The 27,927-nt window shown below is 65.0% G+C and overlaps 2 protein-coding genes across 5 annotated transcripts; both read right to left on the reverse strand.

The window, feature by feature from the left end:
- Positions 1 to 1,762: 1,762 nt before the first annotated feature.
- On the reverse strand, positions 1,763 to 15,483 carry TTLL3 (tubulin tyrosine ligase like 3). Of its 3 annotated transcripts, none has more exons than XM_075005176.1 (10): positions 15,192 to 15,483; positions 14,526 to 14,654; positions 13,552 to 13,666; positions 12,607 to 12,753; positions 11,091 to 11,225; positions 4,802 to 4,994; positions 4,376 to 4,524; positions 3,779 to 4,022; positions 3,269 to 3,704; positions 1,763 to 2,633 (listed from the first exon to the last, which is right to left on the reverse strand). In XM_075005176.1, the coding sequence occupies exons 1-10, from the start codon at positions 15,312 to 15,314 to the stop codon at positions 1,860 to 1,862; spliced, it is 2,445 nt and encodes an 814-aa protein (XP_074861277.1). In that variant the 5' UTR covers positions 15,315 to 15,483; the 3' UTR covers positions 1,763 to 1,859. The 3 variants fall into 3 exon arrangements, with proteins under 3 accessions (XP_074861277.1, XP_074861278.1, XP_074861279.1); XM_075005178.1 differs by having other exon boundaries at positions 2,127 to 2,475; XM_075005177.1 differs by lacking the exon at positions 12,607 to 12,753.
- Positions 15,484 to 15,617: 134 nt separating this feature from the next.
- On the reverse strand, positions 15,618 to 27,893 carry LOC142018927 (uncharacterized). Of its 2 annotated transcripts, none has more exons than XM_075005179.1 (5): positions 27,871 to 27,893; positions 23,664 to 23,903; positions 16,871 to 16,969; positions 16,313 to 16,422; positions 15,618 to 15,849 (listed from the first exon to the last, which is right to left on the reverse strand). In XM_075005179.1, the coding sequence occupies exons 1-5, from the start codon at positions 27,875 to 27,877 to the stop codon at positions 15,625 to 15,627; spliced, it is 681 nt and encodes a 226-aa protein (XP_074861280.1). In that variant the 5' UTR covers positions 27,878 to 27,893; the 3' UTR covers positions 15,618 to 15,624. The 2 variants fall into 2 exon arrangements, with proteins under 2 accessions (XP_074861280.1, XP_074861281.1); XM_075005180.1 differs by having other exon boundaries at positions 15,618 to 15,907; positions 23,664 to 24,039; positions 27,871 to 27,874.
- Positions 27,894 to 27,927: the final 34 nt, after the last annotated feature.

Here is a 27,927-nt window from a genome sequence, read left to right on the forward strand (position 1 = left end):
AGGGTGGGAACCGGCGTGCAGAGCAGGGCCCTGGGGCCCAGGCGGCAGAGCGTGAGCTGCAGGAGAAGGAGGCTCTCCGGAAGGGTGAGGAGCCAGGCAGGGCAGTGGGCAGGCTTTGGCAATGTCTGGCTGTGTATCTAGCGGGGGCTGAGGGCTGGTGCTCCTGGGGCGTCTGGCTCACTGCTGGCCACTGAGACGAAGGGGAACTGGACACGGGGGGGGCGGGGGCAGCTGGCAGCAGGGCTTGTGAGCCCCATGTCCTGTTCGCAGCACCCCGGCAGATCCCAGCTGGGGAGGGCCTGCCCTGCGCTGCTCTCCGCACTGACAAGGGCAGGTGGGGAAGGGAGCTGGGCACAGGCCCCGGCCAGCTCAACTGCCACCTAATGCTGTGCTGTGTTCAGGCCCCCACTGGTCCTGCAGCCTACATCTGTCATCATGGGGCTACTCCCCTTAGGCTCTGCCCCAGACACCCCAGCTGATGCTGTGGGGAGAGCTTATCCCTCTGCCTTCGGCAGGGACGGGGACTCAGCGCCCAGGGGACGGTTTCACATGCAGAGTCTGAGCGCATGGGGCTGCCAGGTGTGCTCCTGGACACGGAGCAGGGCCAAACCAACCCAGGGCTTTCCGGCTGGGCAGCAGATGCCAAGCAGCAGGCGCAGCTCCGGCGGCCTGGGCTGGAAAGAGACAGGCAGAGGCAAGGCAGGAACCGGGGACTGCGGGCTGGGTCTGGCCTGGCCCCTTTCAGACAGGCCGTGTCCCCCCCCCCCCCCCCCCCGGTTCCTGGCTGGCCCCTTTCAGGTGGGCCGCACCCCCCCCCGGGCAGTGCCCCCCCCTCCCCGTTCCTGGCCAGCCCCTTTCAGGTGGGCCGTGTCGTCCCCCGCCCCCCCCCGGGTTCCTGGCTGGCCCCTTTCAGGTGGGCCGCACCCCCCCCCCGGGCAGTGCCCCCCCCCCCCCCGTTCCTGGCCAGCCCCTTTCAGGTGGGCCGTGTCGTCCCCCCCCCCCCCCCCCGGGTTCCTGGCTGGCCCCTTTCAGGTGGGCCGCACCCCCCCCCCGGGCAGTGCCCCCCCCTCCCCGTTCCTGGCCAGCCCCTTTCAGGTGGGCCGTGTCGTCCCCCCCACCCCGGGTTCCTGGCTGGCCCCTTTCAGGTGGGCCGCACCCCCCCCCCCGGGCAGTGCCCCCCCCTCCCCGTTCCTGGCCAGCCCCTTTCAGGTGGGCCGTGTCGTTCCCCCCCCCCCCCCCCGGGTTCCTGGCTGGCCCCTTTCAGGTGGGCCGCACCCCCCCCCCGGGCAGTGCTCCCCCCCCCCCCCCCGTTCCTGGCCGGCCCCTTTCAGGTGGGCCGTGTCGTCCCCCCCCCCCGCCCCGGTTCCTGGCCGGCCCCTTTCAGTGCTGGCTCTTGGGAGCCTCCGAACCAAAGTGCAAACCCTGACTGTGCTGCAACACACCTCCAGCTGGGGAGGGGGCGGGGGGGGGCATGTCCCTGCCCCCACTGTCCCAGCAGCCTGTGTGTGCCATGGGGCTCTGCCTCTTAGGCTCTGCCCCTGGCACCCCGCCCCCGAGGGGCAAGAGCGGCAGGTCGGTTCCTGCTGGGCTGCAGGTGCAGAAGGGCAACACAGGGCAATGCCAAAGGCAAGGGGAAAGGGGGCTGCCCCGGGCTGGGGCTCAGGTGAGCAGTGGGAGCTGCCCCACCATTGCACGTCTTTGCCAGCTGCCCCCCAGGCCAAAGGCTGTGGTCCCTACCCTGGCACAGACTCCACAGTTTCACGCCAGCCCTTTATTGGAGGGCCCCAGCCCCGGCTTGGCTGCCTGTGGGGACTGGCACTGCCAGCAGCCCCCAGGCTGCTCCCTCCATCACCCGCCCATCATGTCTTCCTTCTGTTCCCTCCTGCCTGTGGCCATTCACAAGGCCCCACCTTGTGGCACTGAGGCCGGGTGGGGGGCCATTTCCCGTCATCCCGTGGCATGCTGCTGGTCTCTCCAGCAGCGCAGCCTGGCCACGGCCCCCCCGGCACTCTGGCGCGTGGGTCTGAGCTGCGGGGGGCAGCGCGCCCACTGGCCAGCGGCAAGTCGCACACATCCCGCACGTGCAACGGCAGCTCCCGAGCTGTTCTCCACTGCTGCCCCTTGGGGCCCTGGGCCCTGCCCAGCTGGCGGTGGAGCTGGGAGCAGCCCCCGGGGCCGGGCGCTGGCACTCGGGCACTGCACTGCAGGCAAAGCTGGGGCCGGCCCAGTGGCACCAGCCTGTCTTCCACAGGAGAGGCCTCCGTGTTTTGCAGCTCAAGCAGCCTCTTCTTGCCCGGCTCTGGCTCTGGCTCTGGCTCTGGCTCTGGCTCTGGCCGCGGCTTGCTGGGCAGCTTCAGCTGGGTGCCGGCTGCAGCGGAGGCCCTGCCAGCTGCCCCCAGCTTGCTGGCCCTGTTCTCCTTGCCGCTCACTGGTGCTGGGGGCCTGGCAGCCCTGCTGAGTGCTGGAGTCCTGGGCCTGCGCGGGGAGCTCTGGGTGAGTGCTGCTGGGAGCTGTGGGCTGGGGCGGGCACTGCCACCAGGGGGGAGTCTGTGGGTTGGAGGCCGTGGCTTTTTGACAGTGGATCCTTCCACCACAAGGCTTATTCCTACATACTGGGGCACATCGACAGCCGCCTGGGGGAGAAGGCAGGGAGCAGTCAGGGCAGAGCCTGTGGCCCTGACGGGGGAAGAGGTGGGCAGAGAAACCCCCTCGTGCTGGGCACAGCCACACAGGCAGCGCTTGCCCTCAGCCTGACGGTGTGTTCGGGGAAGGCGCAGGGCTCTGCACCAGCACAGCGCCCGCTGAGGCCTGGGGAGCAGCACCGACCCCAGGGGAGAGAGCCCCCTTTGGCGCACCGGCACTGGGGCCCGGCCCTCAAGGCGGCTCTGCACAAGAGGTCCAGGGAGAGGTTCCGACACTGCAGCCACATCAGCCCCTGCTGGCGGCCCCCTGCCCCTCCACGCTGGGACCAGGGCAACCCCTCCCTGAGCCTGAATTCACTGGCACTGCTGCCTCTGCGGGGCTGGGCTCCCTGGGGCGCTGCCTGGGTCCCCTCCTGCCTCTGCGGGGCTGGGCTCCACTGCCTGGGTCCCCTCTCGCCTCTGCGGGGCTGGGCTCTCCGGGGCGCTGCCTGGGTCCCCTCTCGCCTCTGCGGGGCTGGGCTCTCCAGGGCGCTGCCTGGGTCCCCCTCTCGCCTCTGCGGGGCTGGGCTCCCCGGTGCGCTGGCTGGGTCCCCTCCCAGCTCCACATGGGGCTGCTGGGGACTCACCTGTTTGTAGATGAGCTCGAAGGCACCGGTGGGGCAGCTGCGGTCCCGCTTGTGGTCGATGACCACCCGGAGCGTGTCCTCCTGCACGCTGGCGCACAGGCGGCTGGTCACGGCTGTGGAGGCTGCCATGGTGGGGCTGGCGTTGATCTCCAGCAGCCAGGGCTGGCAATTCTCCCCGAACATGAAGTCGGCCCCGTAGAGCTCGAAGCTGCTGCTGCGGAACTCCACCACGTCCTGCGAGCTCTGCATGGCGTGGATGATGGCCGCCTTCATCCCGGGGATGATCACCTCCGCCCAGGCCCCCGCCGCCCCCGCCTGCCGCAGGTGGGCCTGGAACTGCTCTGAGGACCACATGTTGTCGGCAGGCAGGCAGGGGTGGCGGCTCTGCGCGTTCGCGTAGCGCCTCTGGATGGAGTTGTTGCACAAGTGGATGGTGCTGGGAGGGAGAAAAGCGGGTTGGGGGCCCAGCCCGGCAGTGCCACTGGCCAGGCCCGCGCCCCAGGCACTCACGCGTCCAGGCTGCGCAGGGAGAAGGGCTGCGTGCAGAAGCGGAGGTAGCTGGCACGGTAGAACCAGATGGTGAGCGGGTTCCAGTCCGTCACCAGGAACCACTGGCGCAGGTCGAACTTGGTGCCGTGGATGAGCAGGGGCCGCTCGATGTACTTCTGCACCACCCACTTCCCGTCCTTCCCCAGCGCGGGGTCACGGTCCGCCAGCCTCAGTATCTCCTCCAGCCGGGCCATGCAAATGATCCCTGGGGCGAGGCAGCGGCACGCGGGGGGGGGTCAGGGGTCCGTTCTCGCTGCTCCAGGCCGCCCCCCGCTGCCAAGCTGCAGCCCCACAGCCAAGCACAGACCCCTCGGTCCCCCACTGGCTGCTCAGGTGCAGGGGAGGCGGGGGGGGCTGCCTCAGGCAATGTCACAGCGACAGCTTCACCAGAGCCTTGGGCCAGGCCCCAGCGCCTCCCTGCAGCTACGTGCGGGTAGGTGGGGGCAGGAGGAGGCTGCCTTGGCCAGGCAGCTCCAGCAACTCCCTGACTTTCGCAGGGGAAGTGGGCCCGTCCCCACCCCTGTCCCCGTCTCCCACGGGGCCAGGCCTGGGCCTTACCTCGACCCCGCGACTTGGCCCCCGGCTTCACAATCCAGATGTTGTGGTCCCCCTCCATCTCCAGCTGTGGGAGCACCTCGGCCAGGCGCTGCAGGGAGCTCTCGCACTGCGCCACGTGGGAATCCAGTGCGTCCAGGAGCGCTTCTTCACTGCCGTCAGACAGCCCAGCTCAGAGCACGGTACCCCGGCTCCCGCCCGGCACCGCAGGGCAGGCGAGATTCCCGCCCCCCCCCGGGCACCGCAGGGCAGGTGAGATTCCCCCCCCCCGCCGGGCACCGCAGGGCAGGCGAGATTTTCCCCCCCGGGCACCGCAGGGCAGGTGAGATCCCCCCCGCCCCCCGGGCACCGCAGGGCAGGTGAGTTCTCCCGCCCCCCGCACCGCAGGGCAGAGAAGTTCCCCCCAGGCACAGGCCCAGCAGCACTTACTGAACCACCTGGTAGCAGGCATGCAGGAAGTCGCCGCAGCGCCCCCCTAGTGCAGACAGAGGGGACTCAGGCTCCCTGTCAATGTCCTGGTGCATCAGGCTGTTCAGGTGCTCCTCGCAGACTTGCAGGGCCATCTGGATGAGCTGTGGGGGCAGGGGGCTGCCCTTCTTTCCACCTGCACCCTGTGGGCACGCTGCAGGGCAGAGGGAGTGAGCTGCAGGCACAGTGGTGAGGGTGGTGGGAGCCAGCCAACTCGCTGGCAATAATAAAATGTTGGGCCCCGTGGGGGGCAGCCATAGGCTCACGGGGCAGGACACTCACTCCAAGGGACGTGCAGGTGGGGACATTGGTGGTGCGGGGGGTGCTGGTGGAAGGGACAGCAGCAGCAATGGTGGGACCAGGGGGAACAGTGGCAGTGTGGACAGTGGTGGTGTTGGTGGGGGTGGAGACAGTGGCAGTGGCAATCACAGAATCCCTGGGCTGGAAGGGACCTCAGGAGGTCTCTAGTCCAGCCCCTGCCTCAAGCAGGATCAACCCCCACTAAGTCATCCCAGCCAGGACCTTGTCCAGTCGGGACTTAAAAACCTCGAGGGATGGAGAATCCACCACCTCTCTAGGCAACACATTCCAGTGCTTCACCACCCGCCTGGTGAAGTAGTTTTTCCTAATATCTAACCTACACCTGCCCCTCTTCAGCTTCAGACCATTCCTCCTTGTTCTGCCATCTGACACCACTGAACAGTTTCTCACCCTCCTCTTTAGAACCTCCCTTCAGGAAGTTGAAGGCTGCTATTAAATCACCCCTCAGTCTTCTCTTCTGTAAACTAAACAAGCCCAAATCCCTCAGCCTCTCCTCATAGGTCTTGTGCTCCAGACCCTTAATCATTTTTGTTGCCCTTTGCTGAACCTGCTCCAGCAAATCCACATCCTTTTTATACTGGGGGGCCCAAAACTGGACACAATATTCCAGATGTAGCCTCACCAGTGCCGAATAAAGAGGAATAGCTACTTTTCTAGATCTGCTCAAAATGCTCCTCCTAATGCACCCTAGTATGCCGTTAGCCTTCTTGGCTACAAGGCCACACTGTTTACTTATATCCAGCCCTTCATCCACCATAACCCCTAGGTCCCTTTCCATTGTACTGCTGCTGAGCCAGTCGGTCCCCAGCCTGTAACAATGCTTGGGATTCTTCCGCCCCAGGTGCAGGACTCTACACTTCTCCTTATTGAACCGCATCAGATTTCTTTTGGCCCAGCCCTCCAATTTATCCAGGTCCCTCTGGATTCTCTCTCTATCCTCCAGCATATCTACCTCTCCCCCTAGTTTTGTGTCATCCGCAAACTTGCTGAGGGTGCAACCCAGTCCCTCATCCAGGTCATTAATAACGATGTTGAATAACACCGGCCCCAGAACTGAGCCTTGCGGCACTCCACTTGAAACAGACCGCCATCCAGATATTGAGCCATTGACCACTACCTGTTGGGCCTGACCTTCAAGCTTTTATAGTCCATGGATCCAATCCATATTTCCTTAACTTATGGACAAGAATGGTGTGGGAGACCGTATCAAAAGCCTTGCTGAAGTCAAGGTATATCACACCCACTGACTTCCCCATGTCCACAGAGCCTGTTACCTCATCATAGAAGCTAATCAGATTGGTCAGGCAGGACTTGCCCCTGGTGAATCCACGTTGGCTACTTTTGATCTCTTTCCCCTCTTCCAAGTGCTCCAAAATGGATTCCTTGGGGATTCCCTCCATTATTTTCCCAGGGATTGAGGTAAGGCTGACGGGTCTATAGTCCCCTGGATTGTCCTTCTTTCCTTTTTTAAAGATGGGCACTACGTTTGCCTTCTTCCAGTCATGTGCGATCTCCAAGAGTCTTCAAGGGTAATGGCCAAAGGCTCAACAATGACATCTGCCAATTCCCTCAGTACCCTGGGGTGCATTAAATCCAGACCCACGGATCTGCGTACATCTAGATTTTCTAGATAACTCATCACTTGTTCCTTCCCCACAGATGGCTGCCCTCCACCTTCCCATACTGCATTGTCTAGCACCATAGTGTAGGAACTGACCTTGTCCATAAAGACTGAGGCAAAAAAAGCATTGAGTACTTCAGCTTTTCTTTCATCACCTGTCACTAGGTTACCTCCCTCCTCCAGTAACGGCCCCACACCTTCTCTGATAACCTGTTTATTGTTCACATGCCTGTAGAAACCCTTCTTGCTCCTCTTCACAGCCCTTGCAGCTGCAGTTCAAGTGCTCAAGAGAACTGGCAGTATTGGAAAGAAGGCTTACCGAAGGCACAGGAACAAACCATCCCACTGCATAGTAAGAAATGCAAATGTGATAGGCAACCAGCTTGGCTTACCAGGGAAATCCTCAGTCAGCTTAAACTCAAAGGATGTGTATATGAAATGGAAACGTGGACAGTTGACTAAGGAGGAGTATAAACATACGGCTGGAGAATGCTGGGCAGTAAACAGGAAAGCGAAAGCACAATTGGTGGGGGTGGGGGTGGCGGGGTTATTGGCAGTATGGACAGTGGCCTTGGTAAGGGTGTGGGGGGGAGGCAGTGCAGACAGTGGCAGTGGTAAGGGTGTGTGGGGGAGGCAGTGCAGACAGTGGCAGTGGTAAGGGTGGGGGTGGGGAGGCAGTGCAGACAGTGGTAAGGGTGGGGGTGGGTGGCAGTGCAGACAGTGGCATTGGTAAGGTTGGGGGTGGGGATGCAGTGCAGACAGTGGCAGTGGTAAGGATGGGGGTGGGAAGGCAGTGCGGACAGGGGCAGTGGTAAGGGTGGGGGTGGGGAGGCAATGCAGACAGTGGCAGTGGTAAGGTTGGGGGTGGGGAGGCAGTGCGGACAGGGGCAGTGGTAAGGGTGGGGGTGGGGTGGCAATGCAGACAGTGGCAGTGGTAAGGGTGGGGGTGGGGAGGCAGTGCAGATAGTGGCAGTGGTAAGGGTGGGGGTGGGCATGCAGTGCAGACAGTGGCAGTGGTACGGGTGGGGGTGGGAAGGCAGTGCAGACAGTGACATTGGTAAGGTTGGGGGTGGGGAGGCAGTGCAGACAGTGGCAGTGGTAAGGTTGGGGGTGGGGAGGCAGTGCAGACAGTGGCAGTGGTAAGGGTGGGGGTGGGAAGGCAGTGCGGACGGGGCAGTGGTAAGGGTGGGGGTGGGAAGGCAGTGCAGACAGTGGCAGTGGTAAGGTTGGGGGTAGGGATGCAGTGTGGACAGTGGCAGTGGTAAGGGTGGGGGTGGGAAGGCAGTGCGGACGGGGCAGTGGTAAGGGTGGGGGTGGGAAGGCAGTGCAGACAGTGGCATTGGTAAGGTTGGGGGTGGGGAGGCAGTGCAGACAGTGGCAGTGGTAAGGTTGGGGGTGGGGAGGCAGTGCAGACAGTGGCAGTGGTAAGGGTGGGGGTGGGAAGGCAGTGCAGACAGTGGCAGTGGTAAGGTTGGGGGTAGGGATGCAGTGCGGACAGTGGCAGTGGTAAGGGTGGGGGTGGGAAGGCAGTGCGGACGGGGCAGTGGTAAGGGTGGGGGTGGGAAGGCAGTGCAGACAGTGGCATTGGTAAGGTTGGGGGTGGGAAGGCAGTGCGGACAGTGGCAGTGGTACGGGTGGGGGTGGGAAGGCAGTGCAGACAGTGACATTGGTAAGGTTGGGGGTGGGGAGGCAGTGCAGACAGTGGCAGTGGTAAGGTTGGGGGTGGGGAGGCAGTGCAGACAGTGGCAGTGGTAGGGGTGGGGGTGGGAAGGCAGTGCGGACGGGGCAGTGGTAAGGGTGGGGGTGGGAAGGCAGTGCAGACAGTGGCATTGGTAAGGTTAGGGGTGGGAAGGCAGTGCGGACAGTGGCAGTGGTAAGGGTGGGGGTGGGGAGGCAGTGCAGACAGTGGCAGTGGTAAGGGTGGCGGTGGGAAGGCAGTGCAGACAGTGGCATTGGTAAGGTTGGGGGTGGGGATGCAGTGCAGACGGGCAGTGGTAAGGGTGGGGGTGGGGAGGCAATGCAGACAGTGGCAGTGGTAAGGGTGGGGGTGGGGAGGCAGTGCAGACAGTGGCAGTGGTAAGGGTGGGGGTGGGGATGCAGTGCAGACAGTGGCAGTGGTAAGGGTGGGGGTGGGAAGGCAGTGCGGACAGGGGCAGTGGTGAGGGTGGGGGTGGGGAGGTAATGCGGACAGTGGCAGTGGTAAGGGTGGGGGTGGGAAGGCAGTGCGGACGGGGCAGTGGTAAGGGTGGCGGTGGGGATGCAGTGCGGACAGTGGCAGTGGTAAGGGTGGGGGTGGGAAGGCAGTGCGGACAGGGGCAGTGGTAAGGGTGGGGGTGGGAAGGCAGTGCGGACAGGGGCAGTGGTAAGGGTGGGGGTGGGAAGGCAGTGCGGACAGGGGCAGTGGTAAGGGTGGGGGTGGGGATGCAGTGCGGACAGGGGCAGTGGTAAGGGTGGGGGTGGGGATGCAGTGCGGACAGGGGCAGTGGTAAGGGTGGGGGTGGGGATGCAGTGCGGACAGTGGCAGTGGTAAGGGTGGGGGTGGGAAGGCAGTGCGGACGGGGCAGTGGTAAGGGTGGGGGTGGGAAGGCAGTGCGGACAGGGGCAGTGGTAAGGGTGGGGGTGGGAAGGCAGTGCGGACAGGGGCAGTGGTAAGGGTGGGGGTGGGGAGGTAGTGCGGACAGGGGCAGTGGTAAGGGTGGGGGTGGGGAGGCAGTGCGGACAGGGGCAGTGGTAAGGGTGGGGGTGGGGATGCAGTGCGGACAGTGGCAGTGGTAAGGGTGGGGGTGGGGATGCAGTGCGGACAGTGGCAGTGGTAAGGGTGGGGGTGGGAAGGCAGTGCGGACAGTGGCAGTGGTAAGGGTGGGGGTGGGAAGGCAGTGCGGACAGTGGCAGTGGTAAGGGTGGGGGTGGGAAGGCAGTGCAGACAGGGGCAGTGGTAAGGGTGGGGGTAGGGATGCAGTGCGGACAGTGGCAGTGGTAAGGGTGGGGGTGGGAAGGCAGTGCGGACAGGGGCAGTGGTAAGGGTGGGGGTGGGGAGGTAATGCAGACAGTGGCAGTGGTAAGGGTGGGGGTGGGGAGGCAGTGCAGACAGTGGCAGTGGTAAGGGTGGGGGTGGGGAGGCAGTGCAGACAGTGGCAGTGGTAAGGGTGGGGGTGGGGATGCAGTGCGGACAGGGGCAGTGGTAAGGGTGGGGGTGGGAAGGCAGTGCGGACAGGGGCAGTGGTGAGGGTGGGGGTGGGAAGGCAGTGCAGACAGGGGCAGTGGTAAGGGTGGGGGTGGGGAGGTAATGCGGACAGTGACAGTGGTAAGGGTGGGGGTGGGAAGGCAGTGCGGACAGGGGCAGTGGTGAGGGTGGGGGTGGGAAGGCAGTGCGGACAGGGGCAGTGGTAAGGGTGGGGGTGGGGAGGTAATGCGGACAGTGGCAGTGGTAAGGGTGGGGGTGGGAAGGCAGTGCGGACAGGGGCAGTGGTAAGGGTGGGGGTGGGGTGGTAGTGGGGGTGCTCCTGAGAGCTTCTGAGCCAGTAAGTCTGCTCTTCACGCGCCCACGCTTGGCTCAGTTTTACAGGCGGAGGTACAAGTATTGGCTCTGGGCTTGCAGTTGAAATTTGAGTGCTGGGAGTCCTGGCGCCCGACTGCGAAAGGGCCCCTGTCTGATGATGCACACAAACAGCACAGTTCTGGGCTCTCAACGATGGCCAGATTAATACCTCTCTATAGCAGAAACTCACTGACCGCTGCTCTCAAATGCACACCCCCAGCCTCTCTCCAAGACACATGACACAACCCACTGTCTGGCTCCAACCCTATCTGCTGCAGTCCCACCGACAGAGGTAAGAAAGACGAGTTCTCCCTTTGTCAGACATTCACAAAACTCACCAGGTGGGTGCCTGTGGCGTGGTCAGCACCCTGAGGAACATCCCAAGGTGCTGTCTGTGAGCACAACCCAGTCCAGCAGCAGTGGGGACCACATGAGCAGACGAAAGTGGTAGTGGGGCTGTGGCAGGGTGGTGGGGATGTTGGCAGTAGTGAAGACTGTAGGGATGGTGGCAGTGGGGACTGGGGTTGCAACGGTGGCCATGGCAGTGGAGGGGTGGTGGTGGTGGAGATGGTGACGAAGGTGGAGACTGTGGTGGTGGAGGGCATGGGGCAGTGCAGGGGACTGTGGCAGCGGAGCCCGAGCAGGGGCTGCCTCCGTGGATGCTAGACAGGGCTGTCATCCTCTGCCACAGAGAGCAAAGCCCCTGGCACCAGCAGCAGCACTCTGACTCGTTCATCGCTGCTGGCTCAGCTCTCCTGCCCCGCACCTACCTCCAGGACAGCGATCGTCTGCAGTGGGGGGCCCCTGTGTGCAGGACGCCTCTGCCATCTCCCGGGCAGCTGAGCTCTGGTACCGTTTCACCACCACCTTGAGGATGCTGCGGGCTGCAGTGAGCCGGAAATCCTCTGCAAGATACAGTCTCACCACCTAGTGCCAAGGCCTCTGCCCGAGGCAGGAGCACAGGGGCTGACTAAGATGGGGGAAGCCAAGCCAGGGGCAAAGGAGGCTGCACCGACAGCTAAATAGCTCAGTTTGCAGAATGGGCCCTTGGGGAAGATGGGGAGACCCCCATCACTGGGAGCTTTCCTCTGCTTCCCGGGGCCAGCTGGGACCCCCCCGTCACTGGGAGCTTTCCTCTGCTTCCCGGGGCCAGCTGGGACCCCCCCGTCACTGGGAGCTTTCCTCTGCTTCCCGGGGCCAGCTGGGACCCCCCCGTCACTGGGAGCTTTCCTCTGCTTCCCGGGGCCAGCTGGGACCCCCCCGTCACTGGGAGCTTTCCTCTGCTTCCCGGGGCCAGCTGGGACCCCCCCATCACTGGGAGATTTCCTCTGCTTCCCGGGGCCAGCTGGGACCCCCCCGTCACTGGGAGCTTTCCTCTGCTTCCCGGGGCCAGCTGGGACCCCCCCGTCACTGGGAGCTTTCCTCTGCTTCCCGGGGCCAGCTGGGACCCCCCCGTCACTGGGAGCTTTCCTCTGCTTCCCGGGGCCAGCTGGGACCCCCCCATCACTGGGAGATTTCCTCTGCTTCCCGGGGCCAGCTGGGACCCCCCCGTCACTGGGAGCTTTCCTCTGCTTCCCGGGGCCAGCTGGGACCCCCCCCGTCACTGGGAGCTTTCCTCTGCTTCCCGGGGCCAGCTGGGACCCCCCCATCACTGGGAGATTTCCTCTGCTTCCCGGGGCCAGCTGGGACCCCCCCGTCACTGGGAGCTTTCCTCTGCTTCCCGGGGCCAGCTGGGACCCCCCCGTCACTGGGAGCTTTCCTCTGCTTCCCGGGGCCAGCTGGGACCCCCCCATCACTGGGAGCTTTCCTCTGCTTCCCGGGGCCAGCTGGGACCCCCCCGTCACTGGGAGCTTTCCTCTGCTTCCCGGGGCCAGCTGGGACCCCCCCCGTCACTGGGAGCTTTCCTCTGCTTCCCGGGGCCAGCTGGGACCCCCCCATCACTGGGAGCTTTCCTCTGCTTCCCGGGGCCAGCTGGGACCCCCCCCGTCACTGGGAGCTTTCCTCTGCTTCCCGGGGCCAGCTGGGACCCCCCCGTCACTGGGAGATTTCCTCTGCTTCCCGGGGCCAGCTGGGACCCCCCCGTCACTGGGAGATTTCCTCTGCTTCCCGGGGCCAGCTGGGACCCCGCCGTCACTGGGAGCTTTCCTCTGCTTCCCGGGGCCAGCAAAGATCCTCCCCACCATCACCATGGGAAGCCCTCTGCCTTCCTGAGGCCAGCTGGGACACACACACCCATCACCAGGGGCAGCCCTCTGCCTCGCCAGGACCAGCCAGGATTCCTCCTACCATCACCGGGGCAGCCCTCTGCCTTCCAGGGCCAGCCGGGAGCATCCCCCTCAGCAGCAGGGGCAGCCCTCTGCCTTCCAGGGCCAGCCGGGAGCATCCCCCTCAGCAGCAGGGGCAGCCCTCTGCCTTCCAGGGCCGGCCAGGAGCCTGCGTGACATTACTGGATGTTCCATTGGAATTGGAAGCCACGTGCTAGGTGGCCCAAGCGACGCGCCCAGTGAAGGCTGGCGATGCTCTGAGTCTGTTTGTGTCACTTGTATGTCTGTGCTGTGTTCGTATGCGAAGTTACGCACGTTGGCTCTGTAGCTGCATTACAGATGGTTTAGAGCCAGGAGTACAAAAAGGGAGGCGGGGATCTCCTCCCCAGCCCAAACATCGCGGGCTGTGCCAGTAGCTGTAATCGATGTCAGCTGAGTACCGCTATAACCGTGCTTCTCTCTAGCCCTGGCCTTGCCTTCCCTGCTAATAACCCTTTAGGTTTTAGATCTGAAGGACAGGCACCACATGGTGATTTGGGTAAGATCCAAGTAAATAGTGACCTGACTCTGGGTGAATCTGTGTGGAATTGGTGAAATAGGTTTTAAGAACCTCTCACGAGTAGGGGGCTGCTGGACGGGGCCGGGAGAGCAGCTGGGCAGTCGGCAGGTTTGCTTGTGTGGCCTCTGGCTGGCCATGGGGCTGGCAGAGGTACGTGTGGGGCTGGCTGGATTTGCCTCAGTGAGAAGGAAATCCCAGCCTGGGGCTGTGAGTGGCCCGGTTTTAACCAATTTTACCCTGGTTTGGTCCCTCAGCTGTACCCAGAAACCCCATCATATTACAGCTCCCATCACCCAGGGCAGCTCTCTGGCTTCCCGGGGCCAGCCAGGATCCTCCCACTCCCCCATCACCAGGGGCAGCCCCCTGCCTCCCGTGGACAAGGTGCTGAGAGTACAGGGCAGCACTCACCGATGAAGGCGTGCTTCTCATCTTCAGCACCCAGCCGGTAGCAGCGGGGGAAGAAGGTGTCAGCGTCGGCCTGGTCAAACCAAGGCAGGTTCCGCAGGTTCAGACACAGCCCCACCTGGGAGAGAATAGAGCTCTGTCTTTCCAGGCACATCTGGGGACCAATGCCCACTGGGGTGATGTGGGTACCCTGCTCCCTACATGGGGCCAGGAATCCATCTCGCTCCTCACCCACTGGGGTCACGTGGTACCCCCCTCCCCACCTGGGGCAATGGATCCTTTCCACTCCTTGCCCACTGGGGTCAGGTGGGTAACCCCTGTGACACAGGGGGGCTGTGGGGCTTTTCTCCCCTGGATCACTGGCAAGCGCTTCCTGATGCCCTGGAGTTCCCTGCAGTCTCGCTAAGTTCCTTTCCCCTAGGCAGCGTCAGGGCGCAGAGGTAACATGAGCTCCCAGGTGACACCTTTGTTCCCTGGGGAACAGGACGGGAGCGGTGGGGGCGTGGGGCTTGGTCGGTTTGAATTGGAACTGGGAATTGGACAGCAGTTAGCCTGGGCTGGGGAGAGAGACAAAGTGGCGGGGCAAGGCCCCAGCTTGGGGGCCCCCCTCAAGGCCTCCTCTCCCCAAAGTGGATTGGGCTGACAGTGTCTGGCTGCTTTACTGACACCTCTGTACTGCTCTGTGTTCCCGTCCGCTAAGAAACCTTCTGTTGCACCTGCGGAGAGAGTCCCGCCTGCCTGTGGAGGGGGTGCAGGGCCCGGGGCCCCCAGACTCTCTGTGACAGTGCCTCCTCACATGGGGCCATGGACCCACCCCGCTCCTTACCCACATACGGGTACCCTCCTCCCTGCATGAGGCCAGGGCTCCACCCTGCTCCTCACTCATCTGCTCGCTCAGCCTGAGCACCCCCTACCCCAGCTTGTCAGCCCTTAGCTGGGTGGTTGCTCGGCCCCGGAGGCCGCAGCCCTGGGCTCACCTTGGTGGTGAAGGAGCCTGCCTTGGCGTAGTGGTTCATCACCTGCTCCTTGCGCAGGAAGCGGCAGTCAATGGCGTCCCGCCGGTTTGTCCAGATGAAATAGGGCATTTGGTTGCGAACCAGCCGGGACTGCCAGTGGGGGGGGGCTGCTGTGAGGGGCTGGGCAAGCCCTCAGGACACCCTGCCGGGTCTGCCTCCCAAGGCCCTCTCAGCAACCAGCCTGCAGGGGTGCCCAGCACTGCCGCAGTGCAGAAAGGCCTGGCCTGTGCCAGCAGCACAGGGTCCAGCTGCTGGCCGTGTCAGCCCTCAGCTCCCATGGCCAAGGCTCCAGCATCAGCACCAGCAAGCTCAGGGGAACTGCCCCTGCCTGCCCCCAACTCTCACCCAGATGGAGCACCCCCTGCAGCCTACTCCATGCCCTGTCCCCATCAGGCCCCACACTCTGCCCAGCCCAAATGCCCCCCGAAGCCTACCTGCACACCCCATGCCCTGCCCCCATGTGCACTGTGGTTTGCCCCCGCCAGATACATCCCCCTACCCCCCTGGGCCCGATCACGCTGCTCTCAGAGGAATATCCCGTGTGGAGGCTCCTGTGAGGCTGACCTGCCCCCTGAGCTAGAGCGTGCCAGGAGAGGGGGCAGCCTGAGCCCATCACCCCAAACTAACCATGAGGTCATAGGTGCCATCAGGGTCATCGTCCTGCTCCTCCTCTTCCTCCCCGTCCTCCTCTGGGAAGAGAAAGAGCCAGCAGGAGGCCAGGACAGCACGGCCATGGGCCCAGCACCTCATGGCCCAAGCCGCTGAGCATTCACATCTTGGCTCCCACACGCTCCCCAGGGCTTTGGTGGGACTAGGGAACTTCTTGGGACCAGGCTGGGGGACCTGGTGGGGCTGAGGCACTCCCAGGAAGTGGGACTGGGGGGACCTGCCAGGGTGCTTTTGGGAACTGGGGGATCTGGCTGGGCCAGGGGACTACTGGGCCCAAGAAAGGGGGACCTGGCCAAGGGGATCTCAGAATCTGGAGTCACCCCACAACAAGGCAGGCCTGTTTACCGGTAGTTTCCATTGGCCCAGGCCCTCAACTGCCCCCACTTCTCAGCTATGCTCCCCTGAATTGCTGAGGCCTGAGCATGGACCTGCCCAGGAGAGGGGCCCTCCATCTCTCACCCTCCTCCACACCATCACTGTTGTCCTCCTCAGGGCCATTGGACATCTGCTCCCCTCGGTGTGCCATCTTGGGAACCTTCTTCTCCACCCAGCCCCGGCTCCGCAGCAGACTCCGGATCACAGGGTACGGGCCATGCAGCAAAAAGATCTTCCTTTGCTGGGGGTGTGGGGAGGGAGCTGAGGAGCGGCTGGGCCCCGGCTCCCTTAGCACAGCTCTGCAGCAGTAGACAGAGCCCCAGGAGGGGCCAGGGCTGGGGGCAGCTGGGACGTGTAAGGCCTCCTGCTGGGAGGACTTGAGAGGTTGGGGACGTTGGGGTGCGCCGGGGTGATATGGGGGTGTCTGGGAGCAGGGGGTATAGAAGGATGGGGAGTCTTTGGGTGGGAGGATTGGGGTGATACCTCTTGGGCCGGGGCTGGGACTTTGGGGTGCACTGAGGTTGGGAGGAGGCGTGGGGGCCCAGGGCATGTGAAAGGGACTAAGGTCTGGAGACCTTGCTGGGGGGAGCACCCCTGGGGAGGGATCCCAGGGGTGGGGATTATGGGGCGAGGTGAGACACAGGGCCCCGGGGAGTGGCAGGCAGGGCAGGAGGAGGGGAGGGCTGGAGCGGGCAGCCTCTCACCTTGACAGCTCTCTCCACCTGCAGCCTAGCCTGCCTGAGGCGCTCTGGGTGGAGGGGGTGGCAGCCGCTGCTGCGCCTGAGGTGCCCGTCACTGGCAGGGGCTGTGAGCACTGAAAAGAACAGCCCAGCGTCAGCTCCTCCAGACCTGCACCACCTGCCAGGCTGTGCTGGGGGCCCTCACCATGGCACGCTGCTTTCTGTGGCTGCTCCTAGTGCAGGCAGGGCCCTGAGGGGGCTCCGCTGCCTGGCAGCGTCAATAGACAGGAAGCCGTGTGTCCAGCTCTGGGGAAGTGATGGCCCAGTGAACAGACCCCAAGATGGGCAGTCGGGGCTCTGCAGTGGGCTGCGTGGCAAGAGCAGGCTGGGGCGCTCTGGGACTGGGGCGAGGGACCGAGCCAGGGACTGGGGCCAGCCCCTGCATGCTTCTGCAGCGAGCCCCTGTGCCTTGGCCTGCCCACCGGGCCACCCAACAGGACCTAGACAAGTTGGTGAGGGGCCCCAAAGCCTGGGACGGAGGCACTGAGAAGGGATGTCCAGTGTCAATGGGAGGGCTCCTACCTTTCTGCAGCTGCCTCTTAGGGCCCTTGCGGTGGGCAGGGAGCAGAGCTGCCTTCTCTGCCACAGCGGCTTCCTCTCCTTCAGCCTTCCCCTTGCCACCTACATTCAGCCAGGAGAGCCGGGGGTCATGGCTAGGCCCCTGTGAGGAACTGGCCATGGGGCATGGAGCCCAGAGCAGCCTCCACTGGCTGAGCCACCATCTTGGGGGGATCTAACACCCCATCTCCAGCCAAAGGCGCTCTCAGGCAGTGGCTGCCAGAGTGGGAAGAGTTCCGGGCCCAGTTCCGACAGCCCCTCAGACTGTGCAAGCAGCCTGGCTGGGCTAGTGCCAGGAGGCCTGGGGGACCAGCTCTCCCTCCCTCCCTGGCACCTCCCACACAGCGGGGCTGTGGAGGGCTGGCAGTGCCCCTACACTTGGCTGGCTCCACGCGCCTGCTCAGAGCTCCTGACCGGGCCCTGGCTTTCTCCAGCTGAGGAAATGAGGCGCGCAGAAAGGCAGGGCTTTGCCCAAGACCAGCCAGCCAGAGGGAGGCAGCGTCAGAACAGCTGCACCCTGAGTCCCAGGCTCTCACGGGCTGCTGCTGCCTCTGGCAGCCTCCACCTGGGACCTTGCTGGGTGGGTGGGGGCGGCATTTACCTCCCAGGCCAGCGCGTCATCACAGTGCGCCAGAGGTGTAGGTAGAGCCCCCGGGCAGCCCCTCACCTGGGGACGCATGGGGCCCGGAGCTCTTTGCACTGCCCCTTGGTGGGGCCAGCTCTGTCAGCATGGCTCAGCTCCCAGCCACCTGAGAGGACAAGGAGAACCTGGGTGCCTCAGTCAGACGCAAGCGCAAGTGCCCAGGAGCCTTGCTGAACTCCCCCAGGATCAAAGATGGCCCCATCTAGCCAGAGCCCCCCCTGCACCCTTCCAGCCCTCCTGCTGTCCCAGCCAGGGCCACGCGCAGGCAGGCAGGCAGGCATGGGACTAGTGGGGAGGGGCCAGGCAGACTTTGCAGCCTCCCAGCCCTGGCCGGGGCTGCCACAGGCCAGAGCGTGTGGGGCCTCCTGGCCCAGCCCCTGGGTCACCCAGTGCCACCAGCCAGGAACCCCACTCTGCTCCCCCATGCTGTCACCCCAGCCCCACTCATCTGCACTCTGACCCACAGCGGAGATATCCCCCCATATCACCCCACACCCTCACCCCAACAGCCATACTCTCCAATGCCCTGATCCATACCAACCCCTGCTCCCGTGACACCCCTGTATCGCCCCAGTGCACCCCAATGCCCCAGCCCCGGCCCTAGAGGTATCACCCCAATCCTCCCACCCAACAGACTCCCCATCCTTCTATACCCCCTGCCCCTCAGACACCCCCATATTACCCCAGTGCACCCCAATCTCCCAGCCCCGGCCCTAGAGGTATCACCCCAATCCTCCCACCCAACAGACTCCCCATCCTTCTATACCCCCTGCCCCCAGACACCCCCACATCACCCCAGTGCACCCCAACGTCCCAGCCCCGGCCCTAGAGGTATCACCCCAATCCTCCCACCCAACAGACTCCCCATCCTTCTATACCCCCTGCCCCTCCGACACACCCATATTACCCCAGTGCACCCCAACACCCCAGCCTCGGCCCTTTATATCACCCCGGTCCTCCCACCCAACAGACTGGCCCAATCCCAACCAACCCCTGCCCGACAGAGTCCTCCCCCCAGACTGGCCTGGTCCCCACTGACCCCCGCCCCACAGACCCCGTGTGCTGTGCCTGGATTTGTGTGTCCGTGGTAGAGGCAGTGTGCTGGGGTGGGGGTGCGAGGTGTGGAAGGAACGCTGCGGACGCCTGGATTTGTGTGTCCGTGGTAGAGGCAGTGTGCTGGGGTGGGGGTGCGAGGTGTGGAAGGAACGCTGCGGACGCCTGGATTTGTGTGTCCGTGGTAGAGGCAGTGTGCTGGGGGTGGGGGTGCGAGGTGTGGAAGGAACGCTGCGGACGCCTGGATTTGTGTGTCCGTGGTAGAGGCAGTGTGCTGGGGTGGGGGTGCGAGGTGTGGGAGGAACGCTGCGGACGCCTGGATTTGTGTGTCCGTGGTAGAGGCAGTGTGCTGGGGGTGGGGGTGCGAGCTGTGGAAGGAACGCTGCGGACGCCTGGATTTGTGTGTCCGTGGTAGAGGCAGTGTGCTGGGGTGGGGGTGCGAGGTGTGGGAGGAACGCTGCGGACGCCTGGATTTGTGTGTCCGTGGTAGAGGCAGTGTGCTGGGGTGGGGGTGCGAGGTGTGGGAGGAACGCTGCGGACGCCTGGATTTGTGTGTCCGTGGTAGAGGCAGTGTGCTGGGGTGGGGGTGCGAGGTGTGGGAGGAACGCTGCGGACGCCTGGATTTGTGTGTCCGTGGTAGAGGCAGTGTGCTGGGGTGGGGGTGCGAGCTGTGGAAGGAACGCTGCGGACGCCTGGATTTGTGTGTCCGTGGTAGAGGCAGTGTGCTGGGGTGGGGGTGCGACGTGTGGGAGGAACGCTGCGGACGCCTGGATTTGTGTGTCCGTGGTAGAGGCAGTGTGCTGGGGTGGGGGTGCGAGGTGTGGAAGGAACGCTGCGGACGCCTGGATTTGTGTGTCCGTGGTAGAGGCAGTGTGCTGGGGTGGGGGTGCGAGGTGTGGAAGGAACGCTGCGGACGCCTGGATTTGTGTGTCCGTGGTAGAGGCAGTGTGCTGGGGTGAGGGTGCGAGGTGTGGGAGGAACGCTGCGGACGCCTGGATTTGTGTGTCCGTGGTAGAGGCAGTGTGCTGGGGTGGGGGTGCGAGGTGTGGGAGGAACGCTGCGGACGCCTGGATTTGTGTGTCCGTGGTAGAGGCAGTGTGCTGGGGTGGGGGTGCGAGGTGTGGGAGGAACGCTGCGGACGCCTGGATTTGTGTGTCCGTGGTAGAGGCAGTGTGCTGGGGTGGGGGTGCGAGGTGTGGGAGGAACGCTGCGGACGCCTGGATTTGTGTGTCCGTGGTAGAGGCAGTGTGCTGGGGTGGGGGTGCGAGGTGTGGGAGGAACGCTGCGGACGCCTGGATTTGTGTGTCCGTGGTAGAGGCAGTGTGCTGGGGTGGGGGTGCGAGGTGTGGAAGGAACGCTGCGGACGCCTGGATTTGTGTGTCCGTGGTAGAGGCAGTGTGCTGGGGGTGGGGGTGCGAGGTGTGGAAGGAACGCTGCGGACGCCTGGATTTGTGTGTCCGTGGTAGAGGCAGTGTGCTGGGGGTGGGGGTGCGAGGTGTGGAAGGAACGCTGCGGACGCCTGGATTTGTGTGTCCGTGGTAGAGGCAGTGTGCTGGGGTGGGGGTGCGAAGTGTGGGAGGAACGCTGCGGACGCCTGGATTTGTGTGTCCGTGGTAGAGGCAGTGTGCTGGGGGTGGGGGTGCGAGGTGTGGAAGGAACGCTGCGGACGCCTGGATTTGTGTGTCCGTGGTAGAGGCAGTGTGCTGGGGTGGGGGTGCGAGGTGTGGGAGGAACGCTGCGGACGCCTGGATTTGTGTGTCCGTGGTAGAGGCAGTGTGCTGGGGTGGGGGTGCGAGGTGTGGGAGGAACGCTGCGGACGCCTGGATTTGTGTGTCCGTGGTAGAGGCAGTGTGCTGGGGTGGGGGTGCGACGTGTGGGAGGAACGCTGCGGACGCCTGGATTTGTGTGTCCGTGGTAGAGGCAGTGTGCTGGGGTGGGGGTGCGAGGTGTGGGAGGAACGCTGCGGACGCCTGGATTTGTGTGTCCGTGGTAGAGGCAGTGTGCTGGGGTGGGGGTGCGAGGTGTGGGAGGAACGCTGCGGACGCCTGGATTTGTGTGTCCGTGGTAGAGGCAGTGTGCTGGGGTGGGGGTGCGAGGTGTGGGAGGAACGCTGCGGACGCCTGGATTTGTGTGTCCGTGGTAGAGGCAGTGTGCTGGGGTGGGGGTGCGAGGTGTGGAAGGAACGCTGCGGACGCCTGGATTTGTGTGTCCGTGGTAGAGGCAGTGTGCTGGGGTGGGGGTGCGAGGTGTGGGAGGAACGCTGCGAACGCCTGGATTTGTGTGTCCGTGGTAGAGGCAGTGTGCTGGGGTGGGGGTGCGAGGTGTGGGAGGAACGCTGCGGACGCCTGGAGTTGTGTGTCCGTGGTAGAGGCAGTGTGCTGGGGTGGGGGTGCGAGGTGTGGAAGGAACGCTGCGGACGCCTGGATTTGTGTGTCCGTGGTAGAGGCAGTGTGCTGGGGTGGGGGTGCGAGGTGTGGGAGGAACGCTGCGGACGCCTGGATTTGTGTGTCCGTGGTAGAGGCAGTGTGCTGGGGTGGGGGTGCGAGGTGTGGAAGGAACGCTGCGGACGCCTGGATTTGTGTGTCCGTGGTAGAGGCAGTGTGCTGGGGTGGGGGTGCGAGGTGTGGGAGGAACGCTGCGGACGCCTGGATTTGTGTGTCCGTGGTAGAGGCAGTGTGCTGGGGTGGGGGTGCGAGGTGTGGAAGGAATGCTGCGGACGCCTGGATTTGTGTGTCCGTGGTAGAGGCAGTGTGCTGGGGTGGGGGTGCGAGGTGTGGGAGGAACGCTGCGGACGCCTGGATTTGTGTGTCCGTGGTAGAGGCAGTGTGCTCGGGTGGGGGTGCGAGGTGTGGGAGGAACGCTGCGGACGCCTGGATTTGTGTGTCCGTGGTAGAGGCAGTGTGCTGGGGTGGGGGTGCGAGGTGTGGGAGGAACGCTGCGGACGCCTGGATTTGTGTGTCCGTGGTAGAGGCAGTGTGCTGGGGTGGGGGTGCGAGGTGTGGGAGGAACGCTGCGGACGCCTGGATTTGTGTGTCCGTGGTAGAGGCAGTGTGCTGGGGTGGGGGTGCGAGGTGTGGGAGGAACGCTGCGGACGCCTGGATTTGTGTGTCCGTGGTAGAGGCAGTGTGCTGGGGTGGGGGTGCGAGGTGTGGGAGGAACGCTGCGGACGCCTGGATTTGTGTGTCCGTGGTAGAGGCAGTGTGCTGGGGTGGGGGTGCGAGGTGTGGGAGGAACGCTGCGGACGCCTGGATTTGTGTGTCCGTGGTAGAGGCAGTGTGCTGGGGTGGGGGTGCGAGGTGTGGGAGGAACGCTGCGGACGCCTGGATTTGTGTGTCCGTGGTAGAGGCAGTGTGCTGGGGTGGGGGTGCGAGGTGTGGGAGGAACGCTGCGGACGCCTGGATTTGTGTGTCCGTGGTAGAGGCAGTGTGCTGGGGTGGGGGTGCGAGGTGTGGGAGGAACGCTGCGGACGCCTGGATTTGTGTGTCCGTGGTAGAGGCAGTGTGCTGGGGTGGGGGTGCGAGGTGTGGGAGGAACGCTGCGGACGCCTGGATTTGTGTGTCCGTGGTAGAGGCAGTGTGCTGGGGTGGGGGTGCGAGGTGTGGGAGGAACGCTGCGGACGCCTGGATTTGTGTGTCCGTGGTAGAGGCAGTGTGCTGGGGTGGGGGTGCGAGGTGTGGGAGGAACGCTGCGGACGCCTGGATTTGTGTGTCCGTGGTAGAGGCAGTGTGCTGGGGTGGGGGTGCGAGGTGTGGGAGGAACGCTGCGGACGCCTGGATTTGTGTGTCCGTGGTAGAGGCAGTGTGCTGGGGTGGGGGTGCGAGGTGTGGGAGGAACGCTGCGGACGCCTGGATTTGTGTGTCCGTGGTAGAGGCAGTGTGCTGGGGTGGGGTGCGAGGTGTGGGAGGAACGCTGCGGACGCCTGGATTTGTGTGTCCGTGGTAGAGGCAGTGTGCTGGGGTGGGGTGCGAGGTGTGGGAGGAACGCTGCGGACGCCTGGATTTGTGTGTCCGTGGTAGAGGCAGTGTGCTGGCGTGGGGGTGCGAGGTGTGGGAGGAACGCTGCGGACGCCTGGATTTGTGTGTCCGTGGTAGAGGCAGTGTGCTGGGGTGGGGGTGCGAGGTGTGGGAGGAACGCTGCGGACGCCTGGATTTGTGTGTCCGTGGTAGAGGCAGTGTGCTGGGGTGGGGGTGCGAGGTGTGGGAGGAACGCTGCGGACGCCTGGATTTGTGTGTCCGTGGTAGAGGCAGTGTGCTGGGGTGGGGGTGCGAGGTGTGGGAGGAACGCTGCGGACGCCTGGATTTGTGTGTCCGTGGTAGAGGCAGTGTGCTGGGGTGGGGTGCGAGGTGTGGGAGGAACGCTGCGGACGCCTGGATTTGTGTGTCCGTGGTAGAGGCAGTGTGCTGGGGTGGGGTGCGAGGTGTGGGAGGAACGCTGCGGACGCCTGGATTTGTGTGTCCGTGGTAGAGGCAGTGTGCTGGGGTGGGGGTGCGAGGTGTTGGAGGAACGCTGCGGACGCCTGGATTTGTGTGTCCGTGGTAGAGGCAGTGTGCTGGGGTGGGGTGCGAGGTGTGGGAGGAACGCTGCGGACGCCTGGATTTGTGTGTCCGTGGTAGAGGCAGTGTGCTGGGGTGGGGGTGCGAGGTGTGGGAGGAACACTGCGGACGCCTGGATTTGTGTGTCCGTGGTAGAGGCAGTGTGCTGGGGTGGGGTGCGAGGTGTGGGAGGAACGCTGCGGACGCCTGGATTTGTGTGTCCGTGGTAGAGGCAGTGTGCTGGGGTGGGGTGCGAGGTGTGGGAGGAACGCTGCGGACGCCTGGATTTGTGTGTCCGTGGTAGAGGCAGTGTGCTGGGGTGGGGGTGCGAGGTGTGGGAGGAACGCTGCGGATGCCTGGATTTGTGTGTCCGTGGTAGAGGCAGTGTGCTGGGGTGGGGGTGCGAGGTGTGGGAGGAACGCTGCGGACGCCTGGATTTGTGTGTCCGTGGTAGAGGCAGTGTGCTGGGGTGGGGGTGCGAGGTGTGGGAGTAACGCTGCGGAGGCCGGGATCCGTGCGTGCCACTTGCCTGCCCGTGCCTCGTTCGGAGGCTGCTCTGGATGCCAGCGCTGGATCTGCGCGAGGAGCTCGCAACGGGCGGCGGGAGGGCCTCTCCCGCCGGGGATGGCTGAGACGGCCTGTACCGATCGCACATGTGGGACTTGCTCCTGGGCTGCGCCCCACGGCAGCGCCACAGCGACCCGCCGGCTCCGGTGCGGAGCCAAGAGCTGGGGGAGAAGCCGGGAACACTCCTTCCGCACAGGAAAAGCTGGAAGAGGGGCACAGGCCGGGGCGCTCTTTGCTCTTCACTCCTCAGGGGCTCGGCCTGAGCGGGCCCAGCGGCTGGGAGCTCGGTGGGCTTGTCTGGGGGGCCTCTGGCGGGCCAGGGGGCTGGCGGGAGTACCCTTGAGGGGGTGGGGGGTTAGCCTTGGCAGGAGGAAATCCTAGGTGGGCTCTGAGTGGGCAGCTTTGATCCCTCGAGCTGTGCCCAGAAACCCTGCCCCACAGAACCCTTCTATACCGCCCTGACCCACTGACCCCCCACACCGCCCTCATCCCCCCACCCTGCCCCACAGAACCCTCTATACCTCCCTGACCCCAGTGACCCCCCATACCGCCCTCATTCCCCCACCCTGCCCCACAGAACCCTCTTTTCCGCCCTGACCCCACTGACCCCCCACACCGCCCTCATTCCCCCACCCTAATCCACAGACCCCCTCTATACCGCCCTGACCACACTGACCCCTATACTGCCCTCACCCCCCCACCCTGCCCCACAGACCCCCTCCATACCTCCCTGACCACACTGACCCCCCATACAGCCCTCATCCCCCCACCCTGCCCCACAGAACCCTCTATACCTCCCTGACCCCAGTGACCCCCCATACCGCCCTCATTCCCCCACCCTGCCCCACAGAACCCTCTTTTCCGCCCTGACCCCACTGACCCCCCACACCGCCCTCATTCCCCCACCCTAATCCACAGACCCCCTCTATACCGCCCTGACCACACTGACCCCTATACTGCCCTCACCCCCCCACCCTGCCCCACAGACCCCCTCCATACCTCCCTGACCACACTGACCCCCCATACAGCCCTCATCCCCCCACCCTGCCCCACAGAACCCTCTATACCTCCCTGACCCCAGTGACCCCCCATACCGCCCTCATTCCCCCACCCTGCCCCACAGAACCCTCTTTTCCGCCCTGACCCCACTGACCCCCCACACCGCCCTCATTCCCCCACCCTAATCCACAGACCCCCTCTATACCTCCCTGACCACACTGACCCCCCATACAGCCCTCATCCCCCCACCCTGCCCCACAGAACCCTCTATACCTCCCTGACCCCAGTGACCCTCCATACCGCCCTCATTCCCCCACCCTGCCCCACAGAACCCTCTTTTCCGCCCTGACCCCACTGACCCCCCACACCGCCCTCATTCCCCCACCCTAATCCACAGACCCCCTCTATACCGCCCTGACCACACTGACCCCTATACTGCCCTCACCCCCCCACCCTGCCCCACAGACCCCCTCCATACCTCCCTGACCACACTGACCCCCCATACAGCCCTCATTCCCCCACCCTGCCCCACAGACACCCTCTATACCGCCGACCACACTGACCCCCCATACTGCCCTCATCCCCCCACCCTGCCCCACAGACCCCCTCTATACCGCCCTGACCCCACTGACCCCCCATACCGCCCTCATCCCCCCACCCTGCCTCACAGACCCCCTCGATACCGCCCTGACCCCACTGACCCCCCATACCGCCCTCATCCCCCCACCCTGCCCCACAGACCCCCTCGATACCGCCCTGACCCCACTGACCCCCCGTGCCGCCCTCACCCCCCCACCCCGCCCCACAGACCCCCTCTATACCGCCCTGACCACACGGACCCCCCATACCGCCCTCATCCCCCCACCCCGCCCCACAGACCCCCTCTATACCGCCCTGACCACACTGACCCCCCATACCGCCCTCATCCCCCCACCCCGCCCCACAGACCCCCTCTATACCGCCCTGACCACACGGACCCCCCATACCGCCCTCATCCCCCCACCCCGCCCCACAGACCCCCTCTATACCGCCCTGACCACACTGACCCCCCATACCGCCCTCATCCCCCCACCCTGACCCACAGACCCCCTCTATACCGCCCTGACCCCACTGACCCCCCCATGCCGCCCTCATCCCCCCACCCTGCTCCACAGACCCCCTCTATACCGCCCTGACCCCACTGACCCTCCATGCCGCCCTCATCCCCCCACCCTGCCTCACAGACCCCCTCTATACCGCCCTGACCCCACTGACCCTCCATGCCGCCCTCATCCCCCCACCCTGACCCACAGACCCCCTCTATACCGCCCTGACCCCACTGACCCCCCATACCGCCCTCATCCCCCCACCCTGCCCCACAGACCCCCTCTATACCGCCCTGACCCCACTGACCCTCCATGCCGCCCTCATCCCCCCACGCTGACCCACAGACCCCCTCGATACCGCCCTGACCCCGCTGACCCCCCATACCGCCCTCATCCCCCCACCCTGCCCCACAGACCCCCTCTATACCGCCCTGACCCCACTGACCCCCCATACCGCCCTCATCCCCCCACCCTGCCCCACAGACCACCTCTATACCGCCCTGACCCCACTGACCCCCCATGCCGCCCTCATCCCCCCTCCCTGCCCCACAGACCCCCTCTATACCGCCCTGACCCCACTGAGCCCGCATACCGCCCTCATCCCCCCACCCTGCCCCACAGACCCCCTCGATACCGCCCTGACCCCACTGACCCCGCATGCCGCCCTCATCCCCCCACCCTGACCCACAGACCCCCTCTATACCGCCCTGACCCCACTGACCCCCCATGCCGCCCTCATCCCCCCACGCTGACCCACAGACCCCCTCGATACCGCCCTGACCCCGCTGACCCCCCATGCCGCCCTCATCCCCCCACCCTGCCCCACAGACCCTCTCTATAGCGCCCTGACCCCACTGACCCCCCATGCCGCCCTCATCCCCCACCCTGCCCCACAGACCCCCTCTATACCGCCCTGACCCCACTGACCCTCCATGCCGCCCTCATCCCCCCACCCTGACCCACAGACCCCCTCTATACCGCCCTGACCCCACTGACCCCCCATACCGCCCTCATCCCCCCACCCTGCCCCACAGACCCCCTCTATACCGCCCTGACCCCACTGACCCTCCATGCCGCCCTCATCCCCCCACGCTGACCCACAGACCCCCTCGATACCGCCCTGACCCCGCTGACCCCCCATACCGCCCTCATCCCCCCACCCTGCCCCACAGACCCCCTCTATACCGCCCTGACCCCGCTGACCCCCCATACCGCCCTCATCCCCCCACCCTGCCCCACAGACCCCCTCTATACCGCCCTGACCCCACTGACCCCCCATGCCGCCCTCATCCCCCCACGCTGACCCACAGACCCCCTCGATACCGCCCTGACCCCGCTGACCCCCCATGCCGCCCTCATCCCCCATGCTGACCCCCAGACCCCCTCTATAGCGCCCTGACCCCGCTGACCCCCCATGCCGCCCTCATCCCCCCACCCTGCCCCACAGACCCCCTCTATACCGCCCTGACCCCACTGACCCCCCATGCCGCCCTCATCCCCCCACCCTGCCCCACAGACCCCCTCTATACCGCCCTGACCCCACTGACCCCCCATGCCGCCCTCATCCCCCCACCCTGCCCCACAGACCCCCTCTATACCGCCCTGACCCCACTGACCCCCCATACCGCCCTCATCCCCCCACCCTGCCTCACAGACCCCCTCTATACCGCCCTGACCCCACTGACCCCCCATACCGCCCTCATCCCCCCACCCTGCCCCACAGACCCCCTCTATACCGCCCTGACCCCACTGCCCCCCCATGCCGCCCTCACCCCCCCACCCTGCCCCACAGACCCCCTCTATACCGCCCTGACCCCACTGACCCCCCATACCGCCCTCATCCCCCCACCCTGCCCCACAGACCCCCTCTATACCGCCCTGACCCCACTGACCCCCCATACCGCCCTCATCCCCCCACCCTGCCCCACAGACCCCCTCTATACCGCCCTGACCCCACTGACCCCCCATGCCGCCCTCATCCCCCCACCCTGCCCCACAGACCCCCTCTATACCGCCCTGACCCCACTGACCCCCCATACCGCCCTCACCCCCCCACCCTGCCCCACAGACCCCCCCGGCCAGTACCGCGCATCCGCTCTGAGGCAGCCCCGCCCGCGCTGTGGCCGTTGCCATGGCGAGGAA

Source organism: Carettochelys insculpta, chromosome 11 (genome assembly GCF_033958435.1).
Source record: "Carettochelys insculpta isolate YL-2023 chromosome 11, ASM3395843v1, whole genome shotgun sequence".
Taxonomy (NCBI): Eukaryota; Metazoa; Chordata; order Testudines; family Carettochelyidae; genus Carettochelys; species Carettochelys insculpta.